The sequence below is a fragment of the Ostrea edulis genome, chromosome 1 (genome assembly GCF_947568905.1).
Source record: "Ostrea edulis chromosome 1, xbOstEdul1.1, whole genome shotgun sequence".
NCBI classification, from domain to species: domain Eukaryota; kingdom Metazoa; phylum Mollusca; class Bivalvia; order Ostreida; family Ostreidae; genus Ostrea; species Ostrea edulis.
The window spans coordinates 20,218,114-20,240,993 of NC_079164.1; the positions used below are offsets into that span (position 1 = coordinate 20,218,114).

Sequence of the window (22,880 nt, forward strand, 5' to 3'; positions counted from 1 at the left end):
CTCTGATACCCTGCACTTTAATTGGGGGCACCGCCCCACTTCTCTCTATCTATGCTGGATTATAAAGGTATAAGACAGACAAATTGACCTTTCCGATTCCAAATGCATAATCTTGTTAAAATGAAAAAACAATTTATCTTTGCTGTTTTCCTTTGAAGATTTCAGGTTAGTATTTACCTGGGATCAGGGAAGACATTCACTTTTCTTCAATGTCATATTTTTTCACAACCACGCAGGACCATGCCCATATGGAACAGGAATTTGCTTTGGTATATGTCTAACACAGCCAGTAACAATTCTACTAATTACTGATTTTTAACATCTAGAACTGCCTTTTCTGCACAGTCTCTCTGGATCTTTGTGTATCATCTTTCTATAAGCTCTTAAAGAACTCATTGTTTTAGGAGCACGTTTCCCTGTATGAATTATGACAGACATGTGGACAAGGTTAATCTAAACACACCCTCTCCATGTGTTCTTCGGGGTGAAATGGTGAAGGGCCCGGTACATAAAATATTTATTTCTCAAAATCAAGGAAATCAACTAACTACTTGACTAACAGCACATTTCAAAGTTCCCCGATTCTTAAACTTTGTTTTTCACACTTTTAAATATGCAGAATAGTATCGTGATCAGCAGATACTTAAAAAATGTTCTCACTTAAAATATTCTAACATAAAGTTCATATAAACGCCTGAATGATTCAAGTATCAAATTTATGCTTCATCTTCCTCCCCCAAACACATTAAAACGTCACAAAGAATATATGTGTACCTTTGTTTATTCACTCTCCATATGAAGAGAGCAATTCACTTTCCCTAAGCTAAGTGTAAAAAGATCAAGTCATTTCCGCAATAAATGTGTTTGTAACTAGGAACTATATATCAAACTTGTAAAATATGATTTTCTTTACATCTCACAGATGGATGAAGACACACAAGTCGTTAAACCACTTCCAAATTTCATTAATACTAAAAATTAGGTTATTACTACACATCCTGGAAATGTACTTTTTTTTTTTAAACAAAACATATGTTAGGCCACAAGGGAGATACATGATGAAAAAAATTATAGAAAATTAACTAAATACAATTACAGTGCATCTGTTAATTTCATAAAACACTGAAGCTGGCATGTACTTCCTTAGTTCAATTAGAGCAAGAAACAAAAATACAGAGGACTTTTTAACATGAGATAAGTGATTGCTGTCTCACAGTTATTCAATGACTATATATGGAAGTCATATGGATTTCTATACTTATAACAGAATTTGAACTTTCATTCTACAGTGTGTGATCTACTATTCAACGATCATAATTCTATATAGAAAGAAAATGTTTGCTTCCTCAAGAAAGTAGGCAACTTCAGCTTCTCATTGATTGAAGGCTATCTGCACCATGTACAGTATATTAGCTATAGATATTTATGCACAATATCAGCGAGTACTTAAAAAGTCAATTTCCCAAAGTGACAGTATGTTTGATTTCATTCCTGGTAAAAGAAATGGTCATCAGTGACATACATATACAATATGTGTGGGCCTCATTTGAGATGAGCTTGTTTCAGTGACTGTGGCAGCTCAGAGCTTACTGCACTGTGATAATAAAAATCCAGGTTCCTAATTTCTAAGACATAGGTTGCAGCAAACATCAGCACCCCCTCCCTGTCACCTAAACCAGCTGATGTCTAGCCTGCCACGTGCCAGTGTTTTTGTTTATCAGAGGAATTTATTTAGCAACATATTTAGGGTGTCAAATAGAACAGCTCTTGCAGAATGGGCTTGAGCTGCACAAGGGGGCATTAACCTACAGCTTATGTTTGTTTTAATGGAGGATGCATGTTTAAAGAACTCGGATAGAACAATAATTTCACATCACATCAATACAGAGAATAAAAACAACTTTCGATGTCCTGTTAACTATGTCATGGGCCAGAAAGCTCACCTGTACAGAGAAAAAAGTTTTGAGCAATAGAAGTGTAAAAACTTTTTAATCCCATTGTGGCCCTTGGAGTTATGGTTTGGACAAAACTTGGAAGTTACACTACTTTTTAATTTGATACTTAATTTGACCAATTAATCCTATGCACATTCCCGTGTAAAACTTGATCTAAACTTCTATTCCAGCCACAGTCAGAGAGTGAACAAACTTTTAAATCTATAAATTGCATAATGCTTTCATATTGATTCAACACTTTGTACTGTGTCATTCTTAAAAAGATTTCAAAGATTTTCTTTGGATTTCTATGTAAAACTTTGAATCTTTTTTGTGGCCCCTTTCTGGCCCTAAGGTTCATGATGGTTGTTTGAACAAAGTTGAATATAGTGCACGGCATAAGGGTATTTTTGTGTTAAAAATTTGACTTCTCTAGTTCTTTGGGTCTTCAAATTTTTAAAAAACATGTCCCCATCCTATCTCCATTATCTCCCCTTTAATTTGAACAAGCTTAAATCCTTTAAAACAAACATAATCCAAGAATACCAAAATGGGTTGACATTGGCCACAGAGTTCTACAGAAGTCGAATGTGTGAAAGTTAACGATGACAGATGATGGACACAGTTTTATCACAAAAGCTCACTTGAGCCCATGGCTTAGGTGAGCTGAAACCTATTAGATAAATAAACCTTCAAAAGTATTACCTTATACCTTCAATTGTAAAAATACCAGTTTTCACCCTACAAAAAATGTTTTACAAGAACCAATGGATAGTGATCAGAATTAATTTAAAGCACTAGCTATTTTGAAACATGCATTATATATAAAAAAAAAATGTTAAAAAAAAATTATCTGATTGAAATCACAGAAAAATGGGATTGTTTTATTTGCTTTATACACAATTTAATACCTTGTTCTGTAATATCAAATGCAATAATGCATCTGGATTATAGTGCTCCATCCATTAATCATTAACTTGTTTTACTAAACAATTTTTTAAATTATGGGCAACCTACTTTCTGGTCATGTGAATACAAGTCTGAGCTACCTGATCACGAAGTATAAATTTTTATCCAGAAAAAGATTTTTTGCTTAGAATTAATGTCTGTCATCAAAAGAATACAGGTATTGGCATAAGAGGCCCTCTATTTTGGTAGAGTAAACATTGTTATTTGGCCAGAGAAGGACATTTTAACTTTGTCCTCAGCAGAGGTCAATCCAAGTCCACACTCCGGTCAGTTGGCCGACATCAACCTGTATGAAGTGTCTTCAATGTCTGTCTCATCAATGAATTCCAGCAAGCTAGAGGGGGGGGGGGGGTGTTTATTTGTTTCACCTAATATTTAATTTAAGGTCCAGCATATTTACTATTTTATTTCAACTTTGCTTTAATAAAACTTAATCAACAGAAAATTATCATAAATTCACAGTATAACACTGAAAATTCACCATGATAAAAAAAAACCCAGCAATTTGGCAATATCATGGATAAAATCTATTTCCAGCTACACATTAGGTTTGTTTAAGAGCCTAATTCTGATTGGCATTAAGGTGTATATTTTGTGATGTTTTTCACAGTACTGCAATAACCAATGATGACATTTGTTGTCCAAACAATTACCCCCTACATCTCAACAATTTATTCATAATGCTCCTGAAGGTATAAACTGTAATAGAAAAGTTATTTCTTTTGGTTAATTAAGTTCAACGCCTGACAGGACAACTGAGTCCAAGTATTATATAGGTAATTTTTCCTCTACGAAAATGTGGGTCTGTGTTAGTCAGTGTATTTACATTTTTCACAGAAATACGTACAGCAACATATCTTTTTCATGACACAATCCAAAAAGTGTGGTTGACCACACAAGTTGAGTGTATTGTGGCAGATCTGTAATGTATGCTAAGAGGATACAAGCTCATTTTTCCTATAAACTTGAGCACCACTGGTCACTTTATATTTTTCTTCCTCAGATTGTTTTCAAAATCCGTTGTTTTACTATTGATGACAGAAAGGTGAATGTAATCCAACCGTAAGTCAGGCTCACCTGGCAGTTCTTCTGACTCCTTCCAACGTAAAACCATGATTTCCCATCCCTGCCATACTTATAGTGTACACCCAAATAACAGCACACCTTATCATGATGCACATAACCATTATTTCCCATCCCTGCCATACTTATAGTGTACACCCAAATAACACTTACACCTTATCATGATGCACAGAACCGTTATTTCCCATCCCTGCAGTGTACACTCAAATAACAGCACACCTTATCATGATGCATAGAACCATTATTTCCCATCCCTGCAGTGTACATGCACTCAAATAACAGCACACCTTATCATGATGCATAGAACCACTTTTGAAGAAACTGGTCATAACAAATAACATGTTTTCAGTATCTGGAAGAAGCATTGTATTTGATATGATCTATATAATTATCATGTAACTGCTAAATCCACTCAATGGAAAACAGATAATTGTGATGTTAAAAGGTGCAGTTTAAAAACTGTTAAAACAGGAAACAAGTTTTGTATTGTCTTATTTCATAAAAGTTCTCAGTCTGTGGTGTCTTCACCTGGAACCATGATCACTAGTGTGGTCAAACAATCGGAATCCTCTTTCATCTGAACACCTCTGTGACAAACAAGTTGTAGCAGTCACTATTAATCTATCTGTTCTGACATGTGTCATCCCAATGGGACTGATCTACCTCTGAACCCCAGGGATGGAGATTTCACCTACATCTCCATTCATACATTGAAAATAAAAATATAAATGATTGGCAACAGGAAATGGTTGTCCAACTATTTATAAATCACCTTAGATGGACTAGTAATCATAAAAGGTAAATGCAAAAGTTCTGAGCATGTACGAGTAATCATAAAAGGTAAATGCAAAAGTTCTGAGCATGTACGAGTAGATTGCATGTTTTTTGTTCTCTACCCTATGAAATAAAATGTATTTAAATAATCACAGCATTGTTTTTACAACTACATTGTATTTAAAGGAAGTATGGTAAACATGTTCCTTGCAAAGTTTAATGTGAAACCTAATTTTTAATGTATATACATACCCGCTAAATGCATGAGTCTCCTAGCTTTCAAAGGAGAAAATTCCCAGGAGACGTAAAAAACATCATTATGTAATATTTCCAATATCTAAAAACAACTTACCATCAATATGTCAAAGCTGGCCATACAATATCTGGTACTTATTACACTGGGGAAACAAAAAAATTGTATGTCGACCATTGACAATTTCTAACACCATTTATACCATGTCTTAAATTGGTATTGGTGCTCAAAAGATGGCCTATGAAATTCTATACCTATAACAATGGTCTTATCTCAATTTCATCAATGAGTAGATCAAATTATTGCACATTAATCATATTAAAACTTCTTTATAATTTGTGGTTTTCATATTACTCTGAATGAAATATGTTCTCTTTTCATTTTTTTTTTTTTTTTTTGCTTTTTGTGGCCAGTCTTATTATTTTTACCACGTTTTCATCACAGCTAACTTGCAAAATAATTTATCTATTGTGTTTTCCTTTCTAAAAAATTCATCAGCGGTTATTGAAACAAAATGAATGGGCACATCAACCTACGAGTGCATTAAAAAATATCGGATTTCATGAACTGAGAGTGATGACAATACCACCATAAAATATAAGTAATTATCTACCACAATAAATCAGTCTCCGTAGTGGAATTTAATGCAAACGACACACAGACACCTGTGAAATCATTATTTTCATAACAAACATCTTCATACAAAGTTTGGTGAAAATCCCTTAATCAGTTTAGATTGATGTTTTCCTAATGTTACAGGTGACCAACCTTCATCCCTCTTCAACAAAGTTGACACACGATGTACCCAGATGGTTAAAAGGTTTGACAGACATTTTAATGTGGTGCATGGTGACTTATCAAAATTTACTTACATATACATATCTAAATTTTTACATTGGGAAATCTACATCTTTGGGTATATAGAAACAAAGATATTTTTGTTTCAAATTCAAAGATCTGCTATGAAATTAAAGGTGATTTGATTGGTATATGTATTCATTGTAAAAGTTTGCATTCACAAAAGGTTAAGTGCATCCACATTTGTTTGATAATTCTCTTCCAGTTGGCTGTAGCAATTGCTCTACCTGAATTCCACAGAATTCTTTGCTCTTAAAGCAACTTCATTTAAACAGATGATGTCATTAATTCTGATATCTTATGTAGTTGTTTACTGTTTACAGAAAGACTTTATATACATTTAGAGAAAATAGGGAGGAGATGGTTTCACATCAAATAAACCCCAAATCCACATACTCTCACATTAACTTTGTCCTGAAATGTCCAATAGAGGTATCAGAAATCATGAATGGCCACGGTCCATTCAAAGCTTAGAGCTTAGTTTCATTAAGTGGCCATGATAATACTTCTCTTCCAGGCCAGGAACAAAAGACTGGGGGTAAAAGTCTCCTGACCGAGTCAGTTTTCCCCCGCCCTCATCTGACAGATATTGACTACCCTGTCATTAAAAGTGTCAACAGCCAAGGAACACTCAGAACGTGGACACTGGCATTCATGTTTTAGGGACTGGTCAAGAGAGAACACGAAGATGGTTAACAGATTTCTATCACTTTTCATATCGTCTTTTCGCGACAGAAAAGAAAAGGTAAATGAAGTTTATGGAAGGTCTGTCATTAAAAAAAATTGACTTAGCAGAAGGTCTCCCTGCAGCGACTCCTGAGCAATACGTTACAATTGTCAGAAACATATGTTTCCTTTCAATAAATTTTAATATGCTTCTTGGTATCTATGACTTTTTTGTTTTGAAGGCATAAAAAAAATAAAATGGCATATGTACATCATTTGTCAAATGTTGAGAAGTAATTGATTTTGAAAAGAAAAATTGTTGATAGTTTTCAAGTATATAACACTAAATACAACTGATACTTTTTTTTCTAATTTCTTTATTTCCTTGTATTTCAATCGAGTTAAATGGACTGGATTGAACAGGTACTTTATAATACTGGTAGTTGTAATCTTATTATCATGAGAGATTGAAGTTAATCAAGCCGTTAATTTTGGCTGTAATCAATTCGTAGCCCCTTTCTGCCTCTCTAATCACAATCACACCTATATTCTACACTAGTACTTGTATTATTGATTTTTCACAGTACTTTTTTAGGTCACAAGTTTCTTCTGTGGATTAAAGAACCCCTAAAACTAAATTTGAAAATCACTACTAGGCAAATACCATACGTATTTATCCATGTGAAACACTAGACGAGTAACTTTATAATCTTATTAGAATTATATTCAGTCTTACAAATATTTCTTCTTGCAATAAAATTATGAATGGGAAAGGAGAGAAACAATCTTTTCTTCTGAGGGGATGATCGGTACCAAGCCTGCATATTTGTACTGACTGACCAAATACCCCTATGAAACTATAGCCACAACACCGTGAAAACAGACGGTCATCTGAATGTAATCATATCCAGTGATCGAAAATTGCATAGCAGAAATTCGGATCTCTTAATACCAACTATGAATAACAGACAAGGAATCCCTTAAAATAATCTATCAATTAAAACCATGACGAGACACCAATCGTCTCACCAGCTCATAATCTTGTTTTTCAAATGAATTGAAAGAGAGTAAGTTTTGACTGCTGGGATTGACATCATAAAACAATTTTTTTTTCAGAATGACCAAGTTAGAGTATGCAATATATCTTAGCTTTGGGTTTCAAGATTTTATGAGTCAATATTTCACCATTTTGGTTGACCATTGTAATTTTGTTGATCCTGCCATCGTGTAACTACAGGAGTTTATTTGGAACTCTACTAATATATATGCCACTAAGAACATTAAAATTTAAAATGATTAACTCAAATAAACAATCTATAATAAACTTACCCTAATACCCGAGTATATGTTAACCAAGCAATCACAGTTGAAAATATACAAGCATTGACATATGGAGCACAAATTAACCTAAACTTATAATAATAATAAATATCTTTAATTATTTGAAGATATCATCAATTCATTTGATGCACGCAACAATTCGATTAATGATCTCTTCATTCATACAATTATTGATATATTCCAATTCTGAATTGTTGCACGCATTAATTGAATTGATGACAGCTAGCATTAATTATTCTGCTGAATTGATGAGCGCTATAATTCAATTGTTGCTCCCATTAAATGAATAGATGATATCAACAATTGAATTGATGTGCACTAAAATTCAATTGAAGAGAGCAATAATCCAATTGATGTGCACATCAATTCAATTAATGCACACAATTATTGCTCTCTTCAATTGAATTAATGTTATCATTAATTCATTTGAAGACAGCAATATTTCTTTCAGAGAGAGCAACTATATAATTAAAGATATCTTCAATTCAACATTATATCCACAATATCTCTTTACTAGTAATTGAAATTTAATTAATTTATTTCAAATAAAATCAAACATGTGGTAAATAATAAAAGATATCTTCAATTGAATTAAAGAGGTAATCAAACTATTTATACCAAGCTCTAAATAAATTTTTGTGAGCAATATTACCATCACATTGATGCTCTCATCAATTCAATTGATGAGAGCAATAATTGAATTGATTGATTGATTGTATCTTGTTTAACGTCTCTCTCTCGAGAATTTTCACTCATATGGAGACGTCACCAAGATCGGTGAAGGACTTCAAATTTAGGCCTTATTTGCTCGGGGCTTACGGCCATTGAGCAGTGAGGGTTCTTTAGCGTGCCACATCTACTGTGACACGGGACATCCATTTTAAAGGTCATCTCCGAGGACCCGTGACATTCACACCTGATGCCGAGCGTTTGGCGATGGAACTGTCACTACCTGTTTTAACAGCTTAGGTCTGTCGCAGCCAGGATTCGAATCCTGGCCTTCTGCATGCGGAGCAAACGCTCTAACCTCTAGACCACCGCTGCGTTATTGAATTGATGTGTGCATGAAATCAATTATTGCTCTCATTAATTGAATTAATGTGTGCATTAATTGAATTGATGTAACTTAAGCAACAATTGAAATGAAGTGTGCATTAATTCATTTGATAATACCATTAATTGATTTGATGTGAGCATTAATTCAACTGATGAGAGCAGTAATTGAATTGATGATATCTTTAAATAATTAAAGATATCTTCAATTACTTGAGTTTATGTTAATTTGGTGCTCCATACTGACAACATTACAATGGTATTTGTGTATTACTGTTTTTGTAACATCACAAAAATCAACTTTTTTTTTTTTTTAACAATTTATTTCAAATACAACCAAAACTCCAATTTTTTATCCACATGTTCCTCTAGAAATGAGTACAGGAACATTTTCACATACATTAATTTCATTGATATCGTTAATTAAGCAACCAAACAACCTGACATATACATTATATCATATTTATGTTGAATATTAAAACATGAAATTATGTCATTTTCATGGCTTCAGTACCAAATAGTAGCTAAAATAGGATTTCATTTTCCCTGTTTAGAAACAAGATGGTATTTCTAAGTTTTAAACAGTTTTATCTCAAAATGTAATTTAGGGGCAGAAAATAGCCCTACTGCACATAATCCTTTGTTTAATATAAGTTTTCCCCCCACTCCTTCTGATAATATGGTGTGAACTAGGATAAATACTTCACAAGTATTTTCACAGGAATACCCAATAAAGAAAGCAATATGCTTTGAGCATGCATGTATCTTATCTCGATCAAGTGCTGATTTGTAATGATGACCTAACTTCCTGTCTGCAGAAACCAATATATTGCATGAGGTAATAATATATTTGTACCAGGTAATCCAAACCTGGCTGCGAGATTTCATATACATTATGCACTGCATAAAAGCACCACTTCACAATAAGATATTTTCATGTTTTTATTTCACAACCTGAATTAAAGTAATTTGAAATGAATCCCCTGTAATATATTGGTGATATTGTCAAAGCATCTTTGAAAAGGTTTTAAAACCCGGAGACTGTGCACAATGATAAGAGTAAATGCATGTCTACTTCTGACATCTTTGACAGTTCTAAACCATGACCCCCAGACTGGCAGTGGAGCACTTTTTAGCTCACCTGAGCGACAATCCTTTTTATTATATACCCATCAATAATCCATGTTTTGATACTGTTCAAATCGCTGTGTGTTATCTGATTTTCTGGATCATCACATTGTTAAGCTTGAGTTTCATGTCACTTGACCTATTTTTACTAAAGTTATAGCCCTTAAACTTTGAAAAATTAAAAAAATCCACTGTTTTCTGGACTTTTTTCTGATGTTATTTTAAATGATAAGCAGATTTTTAATGTAAATATACCTTTATGATAATAACTTACAGATCAGTTTTCACTTCTTTATATTAAAATTAAGTAACTAAAACATCTTAATGAATTCACGACAAGGTCCACCTAGCACTTTATTGTCCTTAAAAATTCATTTGATTCAATTCTCTTTACAACTGATTCAAGAAAACAAAGCACCAATATTATTTTCTATTTTTGTTTCATTTGCACCCAGTGCTATTTTCACATCCTTGGACTTTCAAATATTTCAAACTTGAATGTTATTAGTGAGGGCATTCATGTCATACTGACATGTTTAGGTTTTATTGCTTGTCTGATTTTAAGGGTAGGTTTTTATTCTACTGGATAATTACTGCTTTAACATTTACGAGTGTGGTAATAGATTATACTTCAGCCAATACTTGAATATAGAAAAACAATTTAGGAGTGAATTTACATAATGTAGGTTTTGGAAGTGGGTTGCCTTTCTAAAATATCACCAAATGTCTTATCTCACTTGACCATTCCAATTTAGAATTTATAAATACCATTTTCAGTGGCATGGACATTTGAAATATGCGTGTTGCTTTTGAAAAAAATGTCAAAATTAAAGCCAACTAAGGATTTGACCTTGTCATTATTTTTGAACCAATTCCAAAAATTTATATGAAAAGATGAGGATAACAAACAGTGATCAATCTTATAACTCCTATAAGGAATACAAAATTAAGAGTTGGGCAAATATGGACCCCTGGACACATCAGAGGTGGGATCAGGTACCTAGGAGGAGTAAGCATCCTCTGTCAACTGGTCACACCCACTGTGAGCCCTATATCTCAATGAGGTAAACAGAGTGACCTGTATTCAAAATCTGTGTGTAAAGAATACCCGACAATTGGTTTGAAACGTGTCAGACAGCATAATCTGACCCAATGACAGGTTGTATTGGCAAACTAGATCATTATAACGACCATAGAATTTGTGAAATGTTGACTTTCAACGAGACTGTTGAAAACCCCAGAATCCATTGGAAGGGAGTAGAGGCATGTGGCTTTAGTGAGTGATGAAAACTCTATATCTAAAGACTTTTTCTTGGACTCTTTCATATTGAACTGTGAAAGGTTACGGATGGATCGAGACATGCATTCTCAGACTTTATTCAGAAATATGAACTTTATATGCTAAACAGCAATATAAAGGAGACTGAGAGAAATATGTTACATAATGTCTGTAGTACACTGCTTGATGTCACAAATTGTGATGTCTAGATTATAATGTCTAAAGAATGCTGCATGATGTCACAAATTGTGATGTCCAGATTATAATGTCTATAGAGTGTTGCTTGATGTCACAAATTATGATGTCATAAATTATACAGTCTATTAGTAAGAAATATACTAAATATCAACTCATGATCTACAAGCACAACACATTGCAGGGTATGTGCTAGCTATTTAGGCCCCTTGTGGGAATCCCCCACTATGGAGACTGCTAAGATAACTTTGTTAACTTATCTTGCATGCATTAAAACTGCTCATGTCAACTGCAAACTTTGCTAATTGCACATAATAAAATGCACTCAATTTAATGAAGACATAATGGGGTCATGTGCAAAGGTTATCTGAGACATTAGATTTTTTACTGTTCAAAGTTGGAAGCCACAAGATATGATTGATTAACTTAACATAAATCTAATAGCCTAGTTTTTAAAATCTTTTTTTTTTTTGGCACCAAAGTTATAAAACATATAGTTTCGTCTCAAATATCGCAAGCCTGAAGAAAAATTTCACTTTCAACCATTCGATCGTTACCAAAAATACATGTAAATGTGTGCTTTGTTGTCAGGCACAGGTTCCTGACTGCATCTCATTTGTGACATGGGTCAAAATAAATTTGTGCATTATCAGATATAAGGAGTTAATTTACAATTATACAAACTGCATCTTAATCATGACATTACTGCAGTATGGGTGGCAGGTATGTTTTACAAAAGATAAAAGATGCCATACCTAATGGACGTGTTACAGGCCACCCAAAAACATCACGTGTGTTCTGTTTTATAAGACTGGCTGATTCATAATGTGCATTTAAAAAGTAAGAAAATTCTATTTTTTACTTTGTCTAGATACATTATTCCTCACTTTCAGCTCTAATGGTGACAGTTAATTTGCAGGACATAAAGTTACACGACAGCTGGTGGTGGACCATCAGAATTTCCCAAAGATGAATTTTCTAAAAATCAAAAATTTTCGTCCATAACATAAAAAATTTGCATTTTTAAAATTCTGAAGGTGTGGATGAATAATTAATTATCTGACAGATGTTTACTGTGTGTCGTATATATCATTCCTCATATCTCCAGTAGCGGGTTCAACAGACCCCCTAAAACAAAAACTCTCTGCCATGCAGTTGGTAAAACAAACATATAAACATCTCTTTCAATTTGTCAAACAGCTTTGCGATAAAACATTTTAATTACTTTCAAAACATTTATATATCTACACCAAACATGCACTCAAGATACCAAAATTCAAATCATTTCAGCAGAGAGAGGAGTCCTTTAAATCATTTCCTGTAGCTATATCATCCTGGTCTTTGTGGAATAAAAGTGTTCAGATCATTTGTCATTTCTAGCTATAGCCTTAAAATTGCCAAAGAAACTCGAATAACAGGTTGGATGACCATGTTTTTACAACGTAAAACAAATATTCACAGACAATGTGTACCCATATTGTCTTATGACAAATTTTGTTTCTCTTAATCCCATCCAACCGTCCCATGACTCTCATTTTCAATCTCCCACCACTGCTGTGCAAGAAATTTGTTCATATTCACGATTCATTCCCACTGGTTTACAAGCATTGATACATTTCGATATTTTACTGATATTACAGAAAAGAGCACCTATAACTGCTGCCGAGTTCATAATTCTTTACAAGCAAATCCAAAACTTCATTCATCACAGAAAAACTTTTCCTTCAAAGAAAAAACAAAGCCTTGAAATTTACCTCCAACAAATTCCAACAGGTTGCCAAAACTGTGGAACACTGCACGCAACCTTATTGTTGTCTAAGTCATTGTAATCATGAAGATGTAAATAAAACTCCGAAGAGACTAAACCACACCAAGGAATTGCCCTATAAAACAATACCACCTGGCCACAGCCTGGCTGTGCATTGTTTCAGGGATCCTTAAAATCGATGTGTGTGTTTGGACAATGATCCAGTAATGAAGAGGTCATGATGGAGTGCCAGTGAAAGGAAAAACTCACAAAATCCAATTCTTGACAGTTATTGGACTACCCACTACTTCAGTTTAAAAGTTTATCAATTTCTTTCACTCTACATGGGTGAGCATAATGCATAATTCATGTTTTTAAGTAAAGAACAAGATAGTAGCATTAATTAGAGTTTTAAATAATGTTCTTCAGAAAAATATGAGACATAAAGAACTAAGATCGCTAATAGTATAATTTAGCCCTGATTCTGTTCTTAAATTTAAGATTATAAATTGTCACATATATATTTCCCTCTATTCTTATTCATCTGGCCAAATCTGGGTACAAGTCCAACCATTATGATTACAGAACATGTGTGCACTATGCATTGACCATGATGAATCCAATTTTAATATGATACATTTGTTTTGGATGATACATGCATAGAATTAGCTACAGAAAAAAATCAACATTTTTGTTTCTTACTTTTTTCAACATGTAAGTAACTGAATTTTAAAGAAAAGAATATTGAAATTTCAGGATCAAAGATGGTCGTTATAGCACCTAGTCCTTTTCGGTTACCTGGATTGGGATAATTAGTTTAAACAATATTTCATTCACAAATAAGTGAATGGGATCAGGCAGCAGGCATAGCCTATTTTAGCCCTCTCCCTTACATCAATGTCACAATGAATCAAACACATGTAGATATATTATGTATACAAGATAAAATGTATAGAAAAAAGATATATAAAGATATATATACTATTGAAAACAATCATGAAACAAGAGAAGAAAAAATAGTAAAAGTAGAAAAAAAACCCAATAAAACAAGAGGCCCATGGGCAACATTGCTCAGCTGAGTTGCCTTGGCCCTGCCATTGTTCATGTAAATTTGAACTTTTCTAGCCCAGTGGTTGTTCAGAATTTTTTTTAAAGATTTTCCCTATATACTTTCATGTGAAACTTTGATCCCCTATTGTGGCCCCATCCTACCCCTGGGGGCCATAGTTTTAAGAAACTTGAATCTGCACTATATCAGGAAGCTTTCAGGTAAATTTGAACTTTTCTGGCCCAGTGGTTCCTTTTTTGCATTCTCATGAGTATTTCCCCTTGGAGAATGGCGTTGCAATTTAATTGAAGAAATTTGAATCCCCTTCACTCAAGGATGCCTTTTGCTAAGTTTGGTTGAAATTGGCCAAGTGGTTCTGGGAGAAGAAGTTGAAATGTGAAAAGTTTACAGACAGACGAACAGACGGACAAACAATGGGTGAACAGAAAAACTCACTTGAGCTTTCAGTTTTGTTGCAGCGATAAAAGCTTGTACTGGATTTGGATGATCAGCTCATTTCCTTCCCTGAAGGACATAAGATACCCCCCCAAAAAAAGTCTGTTATAGAATTTTGAAAACTACATGTATATTCGTAAATGTTTTAATATTGTTAAAAACCCATATTTACCACAAAATTTTCCTATGAAACCACCTTTTTTTTTGCATTATTCACGTACAAATCTGTACTTGAAAATTCTATGGAAAACTATTACCCAAAAATTGAAATCCTTTAAGAACATCTGTTTATTGGTGCATTTCATGTATCATTGACTGATTTACATTAATTGTTGTTTGATTAGATAATAGAAAATCCCACGTACCCACAGCAAAATACTACTTCATTTGATGCATGTAAAATCTTGGGTGTCCTATGACCTTAAGACTAATTGGCTATAATACTGGTACTGAAGTTCACTATACCAATACACAGTTCAGCATCACCATGAGGTCCTGTAACATCGAGGACATGAATTCAAATGACCTCAGCGTCTGATATATACACGTCTCTCTTGCAATGAATAAATTTTCTTGCTAACAATATTTACTGAATTACCTAATATTAGCAATACCCTTTTAATTTATAAGCTACATAATTCCCCCATTAAATGTCCCATGGTTTACCTAAGTCCTCTGCAATGGAGGGCACTTCAGGCCCTTTTATTGACGGAGCTGACAGGGCATTAGATTGTGTATTGACAATATCTTTTCTCTGTGTATAGACAGTATTACTACTGTGTTCACTGTCTCTCAGCCCAACTCTTCAAACACAGGAGATTTTTTTTTTCAAAATTGATCCTGTTGACCCTAATCAGCGGCAACAGATGAGACAGCTACAAACATTGCTACCCTCTCGGGTACTACATGGTGCCGTATATATCAATGCTGCCCTCACTGATACCTTGTTCAGGCAGACAACATTAAATAAACGTTTAGAAACAGAATCAAACCATGCAGGGAACAGGCAGCTTTGGTTTCTTTAAAGATTACATTTAAAGAGAAACGAGGGAGAAAATAATATGATTTCCTCCGACATATTTTGATTGACATTTTAGCCGGGTTGATGTAACCATACTCCTAACTGAACAAGTGTGTATATCACATGTGTTGTCACATTAATCCTTTTACAACATACACAGAGTTATGTTTAACATTAACAAGTTCTACAAGCATTTCCCTATACATGTGCATAATTATGTTACTGATGTAGGAAATTATGCCACAATCTGAAGACTCCTCATTATACAGGGTAATTATTTGAGTTATTAACACAAAGCCTCTCTCTGGAAATTAAAAACTCTATAGTGTCCTTCCAATGACAGGACTCATGATTTTACATTCTTGTGAATTGAAACTAAACAAAAGACAGTAGAACACTTTTATAGGGTAGTGCCGGGGACTAGCTATTTTATAGGGTAGTGCTAGAGACTAGCTATTTTATAGGGTATAGTGCTGGGGACTAGCTATTTTATAGGGTAGTGCTGGGGAATAGCTATTTTATAGGGTAGTGCTGGGGACTAACTATTTTATAGGGTAGTGCTGGGGAATAGCTATTTTATAGGGAAGTGCTGGGGAATAGCTATTTTATAGGGTATAGTGCTGGGGACTAGCTATTTTATACGGTAGTGCTGGGGAATAGCTATTTTATAGGGAAGTGCTGTGGAATAGCTATTTTATAGGGTAGTGCTGGGGACTAACTATTTTATACGGTAGTGCTGGGGACTAGCTATTTTATAGGGTAGTGCTGGGAACTAGCTATTTTATACGGTAGTGCTGGGGAATAGCTATTTTATAGGGAAGTGCTGGGGAATAGCTATTTTATAGGGAAGTGCTGTGGAATAGCTATTTTATAGGGTAGTGCTGGGGACTAACTATTTTATACGGTAGTGCTGGGGAATAGCTATTTTATAGGGAAGTGCTGGGGAATAGCTATTTTATAGGGTATAGTGCTGGGGACTAGCTATTTTATAGGGTAGTGCTGGGGTCTAACTATTTTGATTCACTATAAACATAATTAATTTTAAAGCCAATAAGTTCATAAAATGATTTAAAACTACAGGGAATGAAAATCATTTCGCTGTAAGCGTGAATTCGTTATAGGCATTTTTACTGTAACTGTGTTTTACTGTTAGCATTAAATTGAGTACTTGCAAGATATTTAATCTACAATATCAGAATTAAGCTTGCTATTTTCTAAGAAATAAATCCACTATTTAGATTGCATTGAAAATTTGTCTTACGTAGTTTTATCAGGGGGTGCATTTGACCAAAGTACATTTCTGTACAACATAATAATCTAATTTTATGTTAAACAACAGTGACCAAGATTTCACTGGATCACAATGCTTGCCCAAGTAAGCCATCTTTATATGATAACAAAAACCACTACCACCCAAAGATATACAAACTGGAACACACAAGCTTTAAAAGCTGAATCCTAATTTTGATCTTAACATTCCCCACCCACCCATTAAAAAGAGGTTCCTTCTTCTGCTTCGAAATTATTTTATTCAATGATCATTTTCCATCTTTCATAAATTTTTTCCTCAAACCATACTTAAGTTTGCACAATTCTGCTAATAATGATAATAATATAATATATATATATATATATATATATATATATATATATATATATATATATATATATAAAAGAGTTCTACTTACAGCAAAACAAACTCTGATTTGAACCCCATGTTAAAGCTAACAGAGATATAGGTATAGTGTTTACAATTAAAGAGTGCTTTCACTAGTCTAAAAGTATACAAATGTAAGTCGGTCAATAACCATCCATGCAGAATACCATGGCGAGGCCAATGGTTCAGGTGAGCCACACTAACATTAAAAATAACACGTACCAGACAACACTGAAACTGTTAATATCTAAAGTGCATGTAGTGACCTATTTTCATGCCTGCAACACATAACTTCCATATTTGTGCATACAATGACATGATTTATCACAATATGACATATTTGTATATATTGTCAAAATGTTGTGCAGTATGATGTGCTAGCTTCCATACTGCACCCAATTCCGGTAGTGAACGCCTATACAGACTATGTTGTACCTAATTCCGGTAGTGAACGCCTATACAGACTATGTTGTACCTAATTCCGGTAGTGAACGCCTATACAGACTATGCTGCACCTAATTCCGATAGTGAACGCCTATACAGACTATGTTGTACCTAATTCCGGTAGTGAACGCCTATATAGACTATGTTGTACCAAATTCCGGTAGTGAACGCCTATACAGACTACGTTGTACCAAATTCCGGTAGTGAACGCCTAGATATGGACTAATTCCCACATGTCACCTCCAATTTAAGTTTAAGATCATATATTCCCCCAAAAAGATATCAGACTTATTGTTACACAAACTACACATAAAAAAAGTAAAATTGAATACAATTGTGAAAACCAATTAACTTCTGTGTAAAGGTAATCAAATTCTGCTGTAAAAAGTCCATGAATCAATGGTATCAATGACCAGATTCCAATTAACAACCCATTGACCTTAAAAATACATTGTACTATTTACCTTCAGAATTATTTGTCCATCATACCTTAAATTTGGAGACCACAGGGATCAAAGGATGATAAGCATCTTGTCTTATCAGGTGGAGAAAACATACACAACTCTATCAATGTCTTGCACAAAATTTAATGAACATATTCAAACCAGGTCTGTCATACTGGCGTTATCTATTTCAAATACTGGTGATGCAGGACAATTAAATCTTTTTATCTAAAATCCTTAAAAGAGATCTGACAAGGTTCAGAGAACGTTAAAATCAGGTGGCACATTTTACGAGATTCTTAACAACTTGACTACCACATAAAACATGCAATTTTATCTACTGAAAATGCACGGTAGTGAAATATCTAACACTGGAAAATGGAATGGAATGAAGTAGTACTTACATAGCAGATTCTCCACACACTTGCAATGATCATTGTTTCAATCAGATTTCATATAATCCATTCATAATATAAACAATATCTGTAGCATCTTCTCTTCACATTTTCACCACTGTGTCTTATGATCTGTTTATCATATCCTTTTCTTTATCAGTTTTCCTCTCAATACTAAGTCTTTGCAAAATGTTTCTCATATCAAACCTTAAATTACAATTAATTGCTCATGATATCAATATATTTTGCCAGTACAGAAGTGTTTAGCTACATTTAATTTCTGGCATTCATCTATTTCTGAGCATGTATCCACTTAATGTTTATCATATCATGCCAAAGCTAAGCTTAGAATTTTTCATCCATTCAAAAAATGACAACTTTTAATCTCTGCAATTCTGAAAACTTTCTTCAAATTTCATGGACTCTGTCATAACATGGGGTTTCCCAATACATCTTTTTCACTGTTTTATCACTGTATCATTCAAACAACTGCTCCAAGTTCCCCCAGTCATTCATCAAATCAGCATCCTTGCACTTAAAAGTGCATAAGCAAGAGACTTCTTCATTATGAGAATAAATTATAACTAAAGATCATTAACACTTCAATGAAATAAAAAATAATTCCGTATAAAATGTCACAGACAATCAAAACTCCATCAGAAGATTTAATGAGTGAACAACAAAATACTGTCAGTAAGTAGTCCAAAATGTAACAATTTCATACTTTACATATAAACTGTGCATTATAGTAAAAGTTTGCCGGACCAGTCAACCAATCAGAAATCTCCTAACAACAGGTAGCTTACAAGGCAGAAATTTGATAACAGTGTCAAAAATATATTAAAGGGCCAGTGAAGGTATGATACAAAATACATTGCTCTCTGAAATCCCTGGATTTTATTCACCTGTACCAGAGGTAAACCACATGGCTATTGGCTAAACTTTCACTCTAAGCAAGTTCATGAGCAGGCATATAGACATGCAGATCTTGCAATTTCAGATCATGCTCAATATCCCGAGTGTGTTGCCAACACTTTGATTTTCGTTCACTGCCTTTCTTTTTTTTTTTTTTTATCAGAAAGGACAAGAGTGTTCAATTTATTATTCTTTTAGGGAAAAAAAAAAAGATATCTGCAAAAAGGGTCTCTCGACCAGACTGTATGTAATAAGAGATTTCATAATGCAATTTTGAAATACTATGCAATTTGAGATAGGGGTCCGATATTTAAACAAGTTATTATGTACGTATGAAAACTATTTGGTACATAATTCTGATATATTAAATTGAATTCAAATATTTTTTCCAAACTTTCAATTGATGAATACACCATGGATTTAAATTATTCCATTGGTTTCATTACTCAGTGTGACAAATTACTTATCAATATTTTTCTTGAACTGTGAGAATCCAATTTTGTTATCTAAAACATGTCATAACTGGGATATGTTCTCAAAATATAAACCATGTTACACATTGAACCACTATAATGAGTAAGCATGTTTCAAGCACTTAAATTCTTTTAATTTTTGTAAACAATCATTCTCAAATAATTTGTTATCATTACTCCTTGAGAACACCGTGTTCTCTAAGAATAGGTGGGTATTCCCACTTTCCAGATAAATTGTCCGAATAATGTTTTGTAGCTTGAGCTCCCTCTTCCAACTTTTGCTGACCCCCTTCTTTGCTGAAATTACAGGCCAAAAAAACATGGCGTCTTTGTGAAACAATACACTCCAAATGATACAAAAAAATTCCAATACCATTGGATCCACCACCCTAATTTGATTTGATTTAAGTTTGAAGAGACTCAAAACATTATATTAGCAGAAGAAGGAAATTTCACTCTCACATTGACAGGATCAACTACATACAATGGTCAATGTATTTGTCTGAACATCAAATTATAGTGAAAATTCAAGAAACAAATGTTTCAGAAACATGTATGCCCCCCATGGTGCAAAATTGAAAAGGATCGATATACAAATATATATATGTATATTATAATTTAATTGATAGTAGTGTCAAAACAATGCAAGATAATGAGCAGACAATATCTTCCTATGTCCAGAGTTGATTGACCCTTGACCATGTGACTTCAAAATCAATAGGGGTCATCAACTCCTTAAGATGTTCCAGTGTATCAAATTTGACGTCTGTCAAGGAAAGAGTTCTAAAGATATTGAGCAGACAGTATCTTCCTATGTCCAATTTGACCTTGCTCATGCAATCTCAAAATCAGTAGGGTCTGAGTGATTTACTTCTTAGGATGTACAGGTGTGCCAAGTTTGGTGCCAATCAAGCAATTGATTCTTAAAACATAGGAGACAATATATTTACAATGTCCAGTTTGACCTTTGACCATGTTAATACAAATTTAATAGGGGTCATCTACTCCTATGGATGTACCAGTGCACCAAGTTTGATGTCTGTCTAGGAAAGGGTTCTCAAGATATTGAGTGGACAGTATCTTCCCATGTCCAGAGTGGATTGACCCTTGACCATGTGACCTCAAAATCAAAAGGGATCAGCAAAAGGTTCTCAAGATATTGAACAGATTTTATCTCCCTATTTCTAGTTTGACCCTTGACCATGTGACCTCAAAATTAATAGGGGTCATCTACTCCTTAGGATGTATCAGTGTACCAAGTTTGATGTCTGTCAAGCAAAGGGTTCTGAAGATATTGAGCAGACAGTATCTTTCTATGTCCAGTTTGACCCTTGACCTTTGTCCATGTGACCTCAAAATCAATAGGGGTCAGCTACTCCTTACAATGTACCAAGTTTGAGGTCTGTAAAGGAAGGGTTCTCAAGATATTGAACAGACAGTATCTTCCCATGTCCTGAGTGGATTGACCTTTGACCTTGAAAATCAATAGGAGTCATCCACTCCTTAAGATGTACCAGTGTATGAAGTTTGACAAGACTTGGCCTAAAATAGACTGACTGACAGGTGCAAACCAGTATGCCCCTTCTTTTCCAAAAGGGGGACATAAAAAGAACTGCATTTACTACTATGTCCATAGGACTAAGATGTCACATCATGGTTGACTGGTTGCTTAGAAACAAGCTATATGCAAAATTCAGAAATGTGAGATCATGGTCAAAGTAAAACTCAGGGCATAGCAGCTGTCATGTTCTCACCACAATGTGGCTGTATGCAATTTGAAGATGTTTTCTGTAGGTTAGTCAGATATGGGCTAGCTGCATACATGTACTTCTGAAATGTCCAAGGTATAATGAGGGTAAGGGTAAAAGTGTTTTTGTATAATTTTGTTTATCTAACAATTGGTTAGTTAGAAATAAGCTACATGTACAAAATCCAGAGTGTGATGTCAAAGATCAAGGTAAAAAAAAATATAAGCACATTATTTTTACCAAGCTGTATCTGTGCATGATATTTGATGAAGGCACTTACTTCAACAGAATAGTCAGAATCAAGTTGAAAGGAAAATCCTAAAATGTGAGGTCAAGGTAGGTCAAAGTAAAAATTCGAGCATTGTTATGTTCTTACCATGATGCACCAGAGTGAGAATTCGAGTAGACGGCATGCTCTCTAGGTAATTCAAAAATGTGTTAAATGGAGTAGATGGATCAGGATGACAGAAGATGGAGGACAGAAGACGGACCTGGCTTATAAACACTAAAGCCCTCTAGCTATCTGAATAAACATTAAACAACAGACAGACAAATAGATTGATATTTAGCAACAGACAGACACACAGATTGATATTGAGTAACATACAGACAGACAGATTGATATTGAGTAACAGACAAACACACAGATTGATATTAAGCAACAGACAGACAGACACACAGATTAATATTGAGCAACAGACAGACAGATAGATTAATATTGAGCAACAGACAGACAGATAGATTAATATTGAGCAACAGACAGACACACAGATTAATATTGAGCAACAGACAGACAGACACACAGATTAATATTGAGCAACAGACAGACAGACAGATTGATATTGAGCAACAGACAGACAGATAGATTGATATTCAGCAACAGACAGACAGATAGATTGATATTGAGCAACAGACAGACAGACAGATTGATATTGAGTAACAGACAGACAGACAGATTAATATTGAGTAACAGACAGACAGATGGATGAACATTAAGCAA

At 34.1% G+C, this 22,880-nt stretch overlaps 1 protein-coding gene across 4 annotated transcripts in view; it reads right to left on the reverse strand.

The window, feature by feature from the left end:
* Positions 1–22,880, reverse strand: part of LOC125663614 (A disintegrin and metalloproteinase with thrombospondin motifs 16-like) — a 74,972-nt gene that overhangs the window by 32,529 nt on the left and 19,563 nt on the right. Inside the window, exon 1 of one of the 4 annotated variants that reach the window (XM_056152997.1) lies at positions 18,754–19,464. The exons of the other annotated variants lie outside the window; for them this stretch is intronic. Within the exon in view, the coding sequence (XP_056008972.1) occupies positions 18,754–18,786 (33 nt within the window). The 5' untranslated portion in view covers positions 18,787–19,464. Of the gene's footprint in view, positions 1–18,753; positions 19,465–22,880 lie in introns of those variants that run through there. 4 annotated transcript variants of the gene reach the window in all.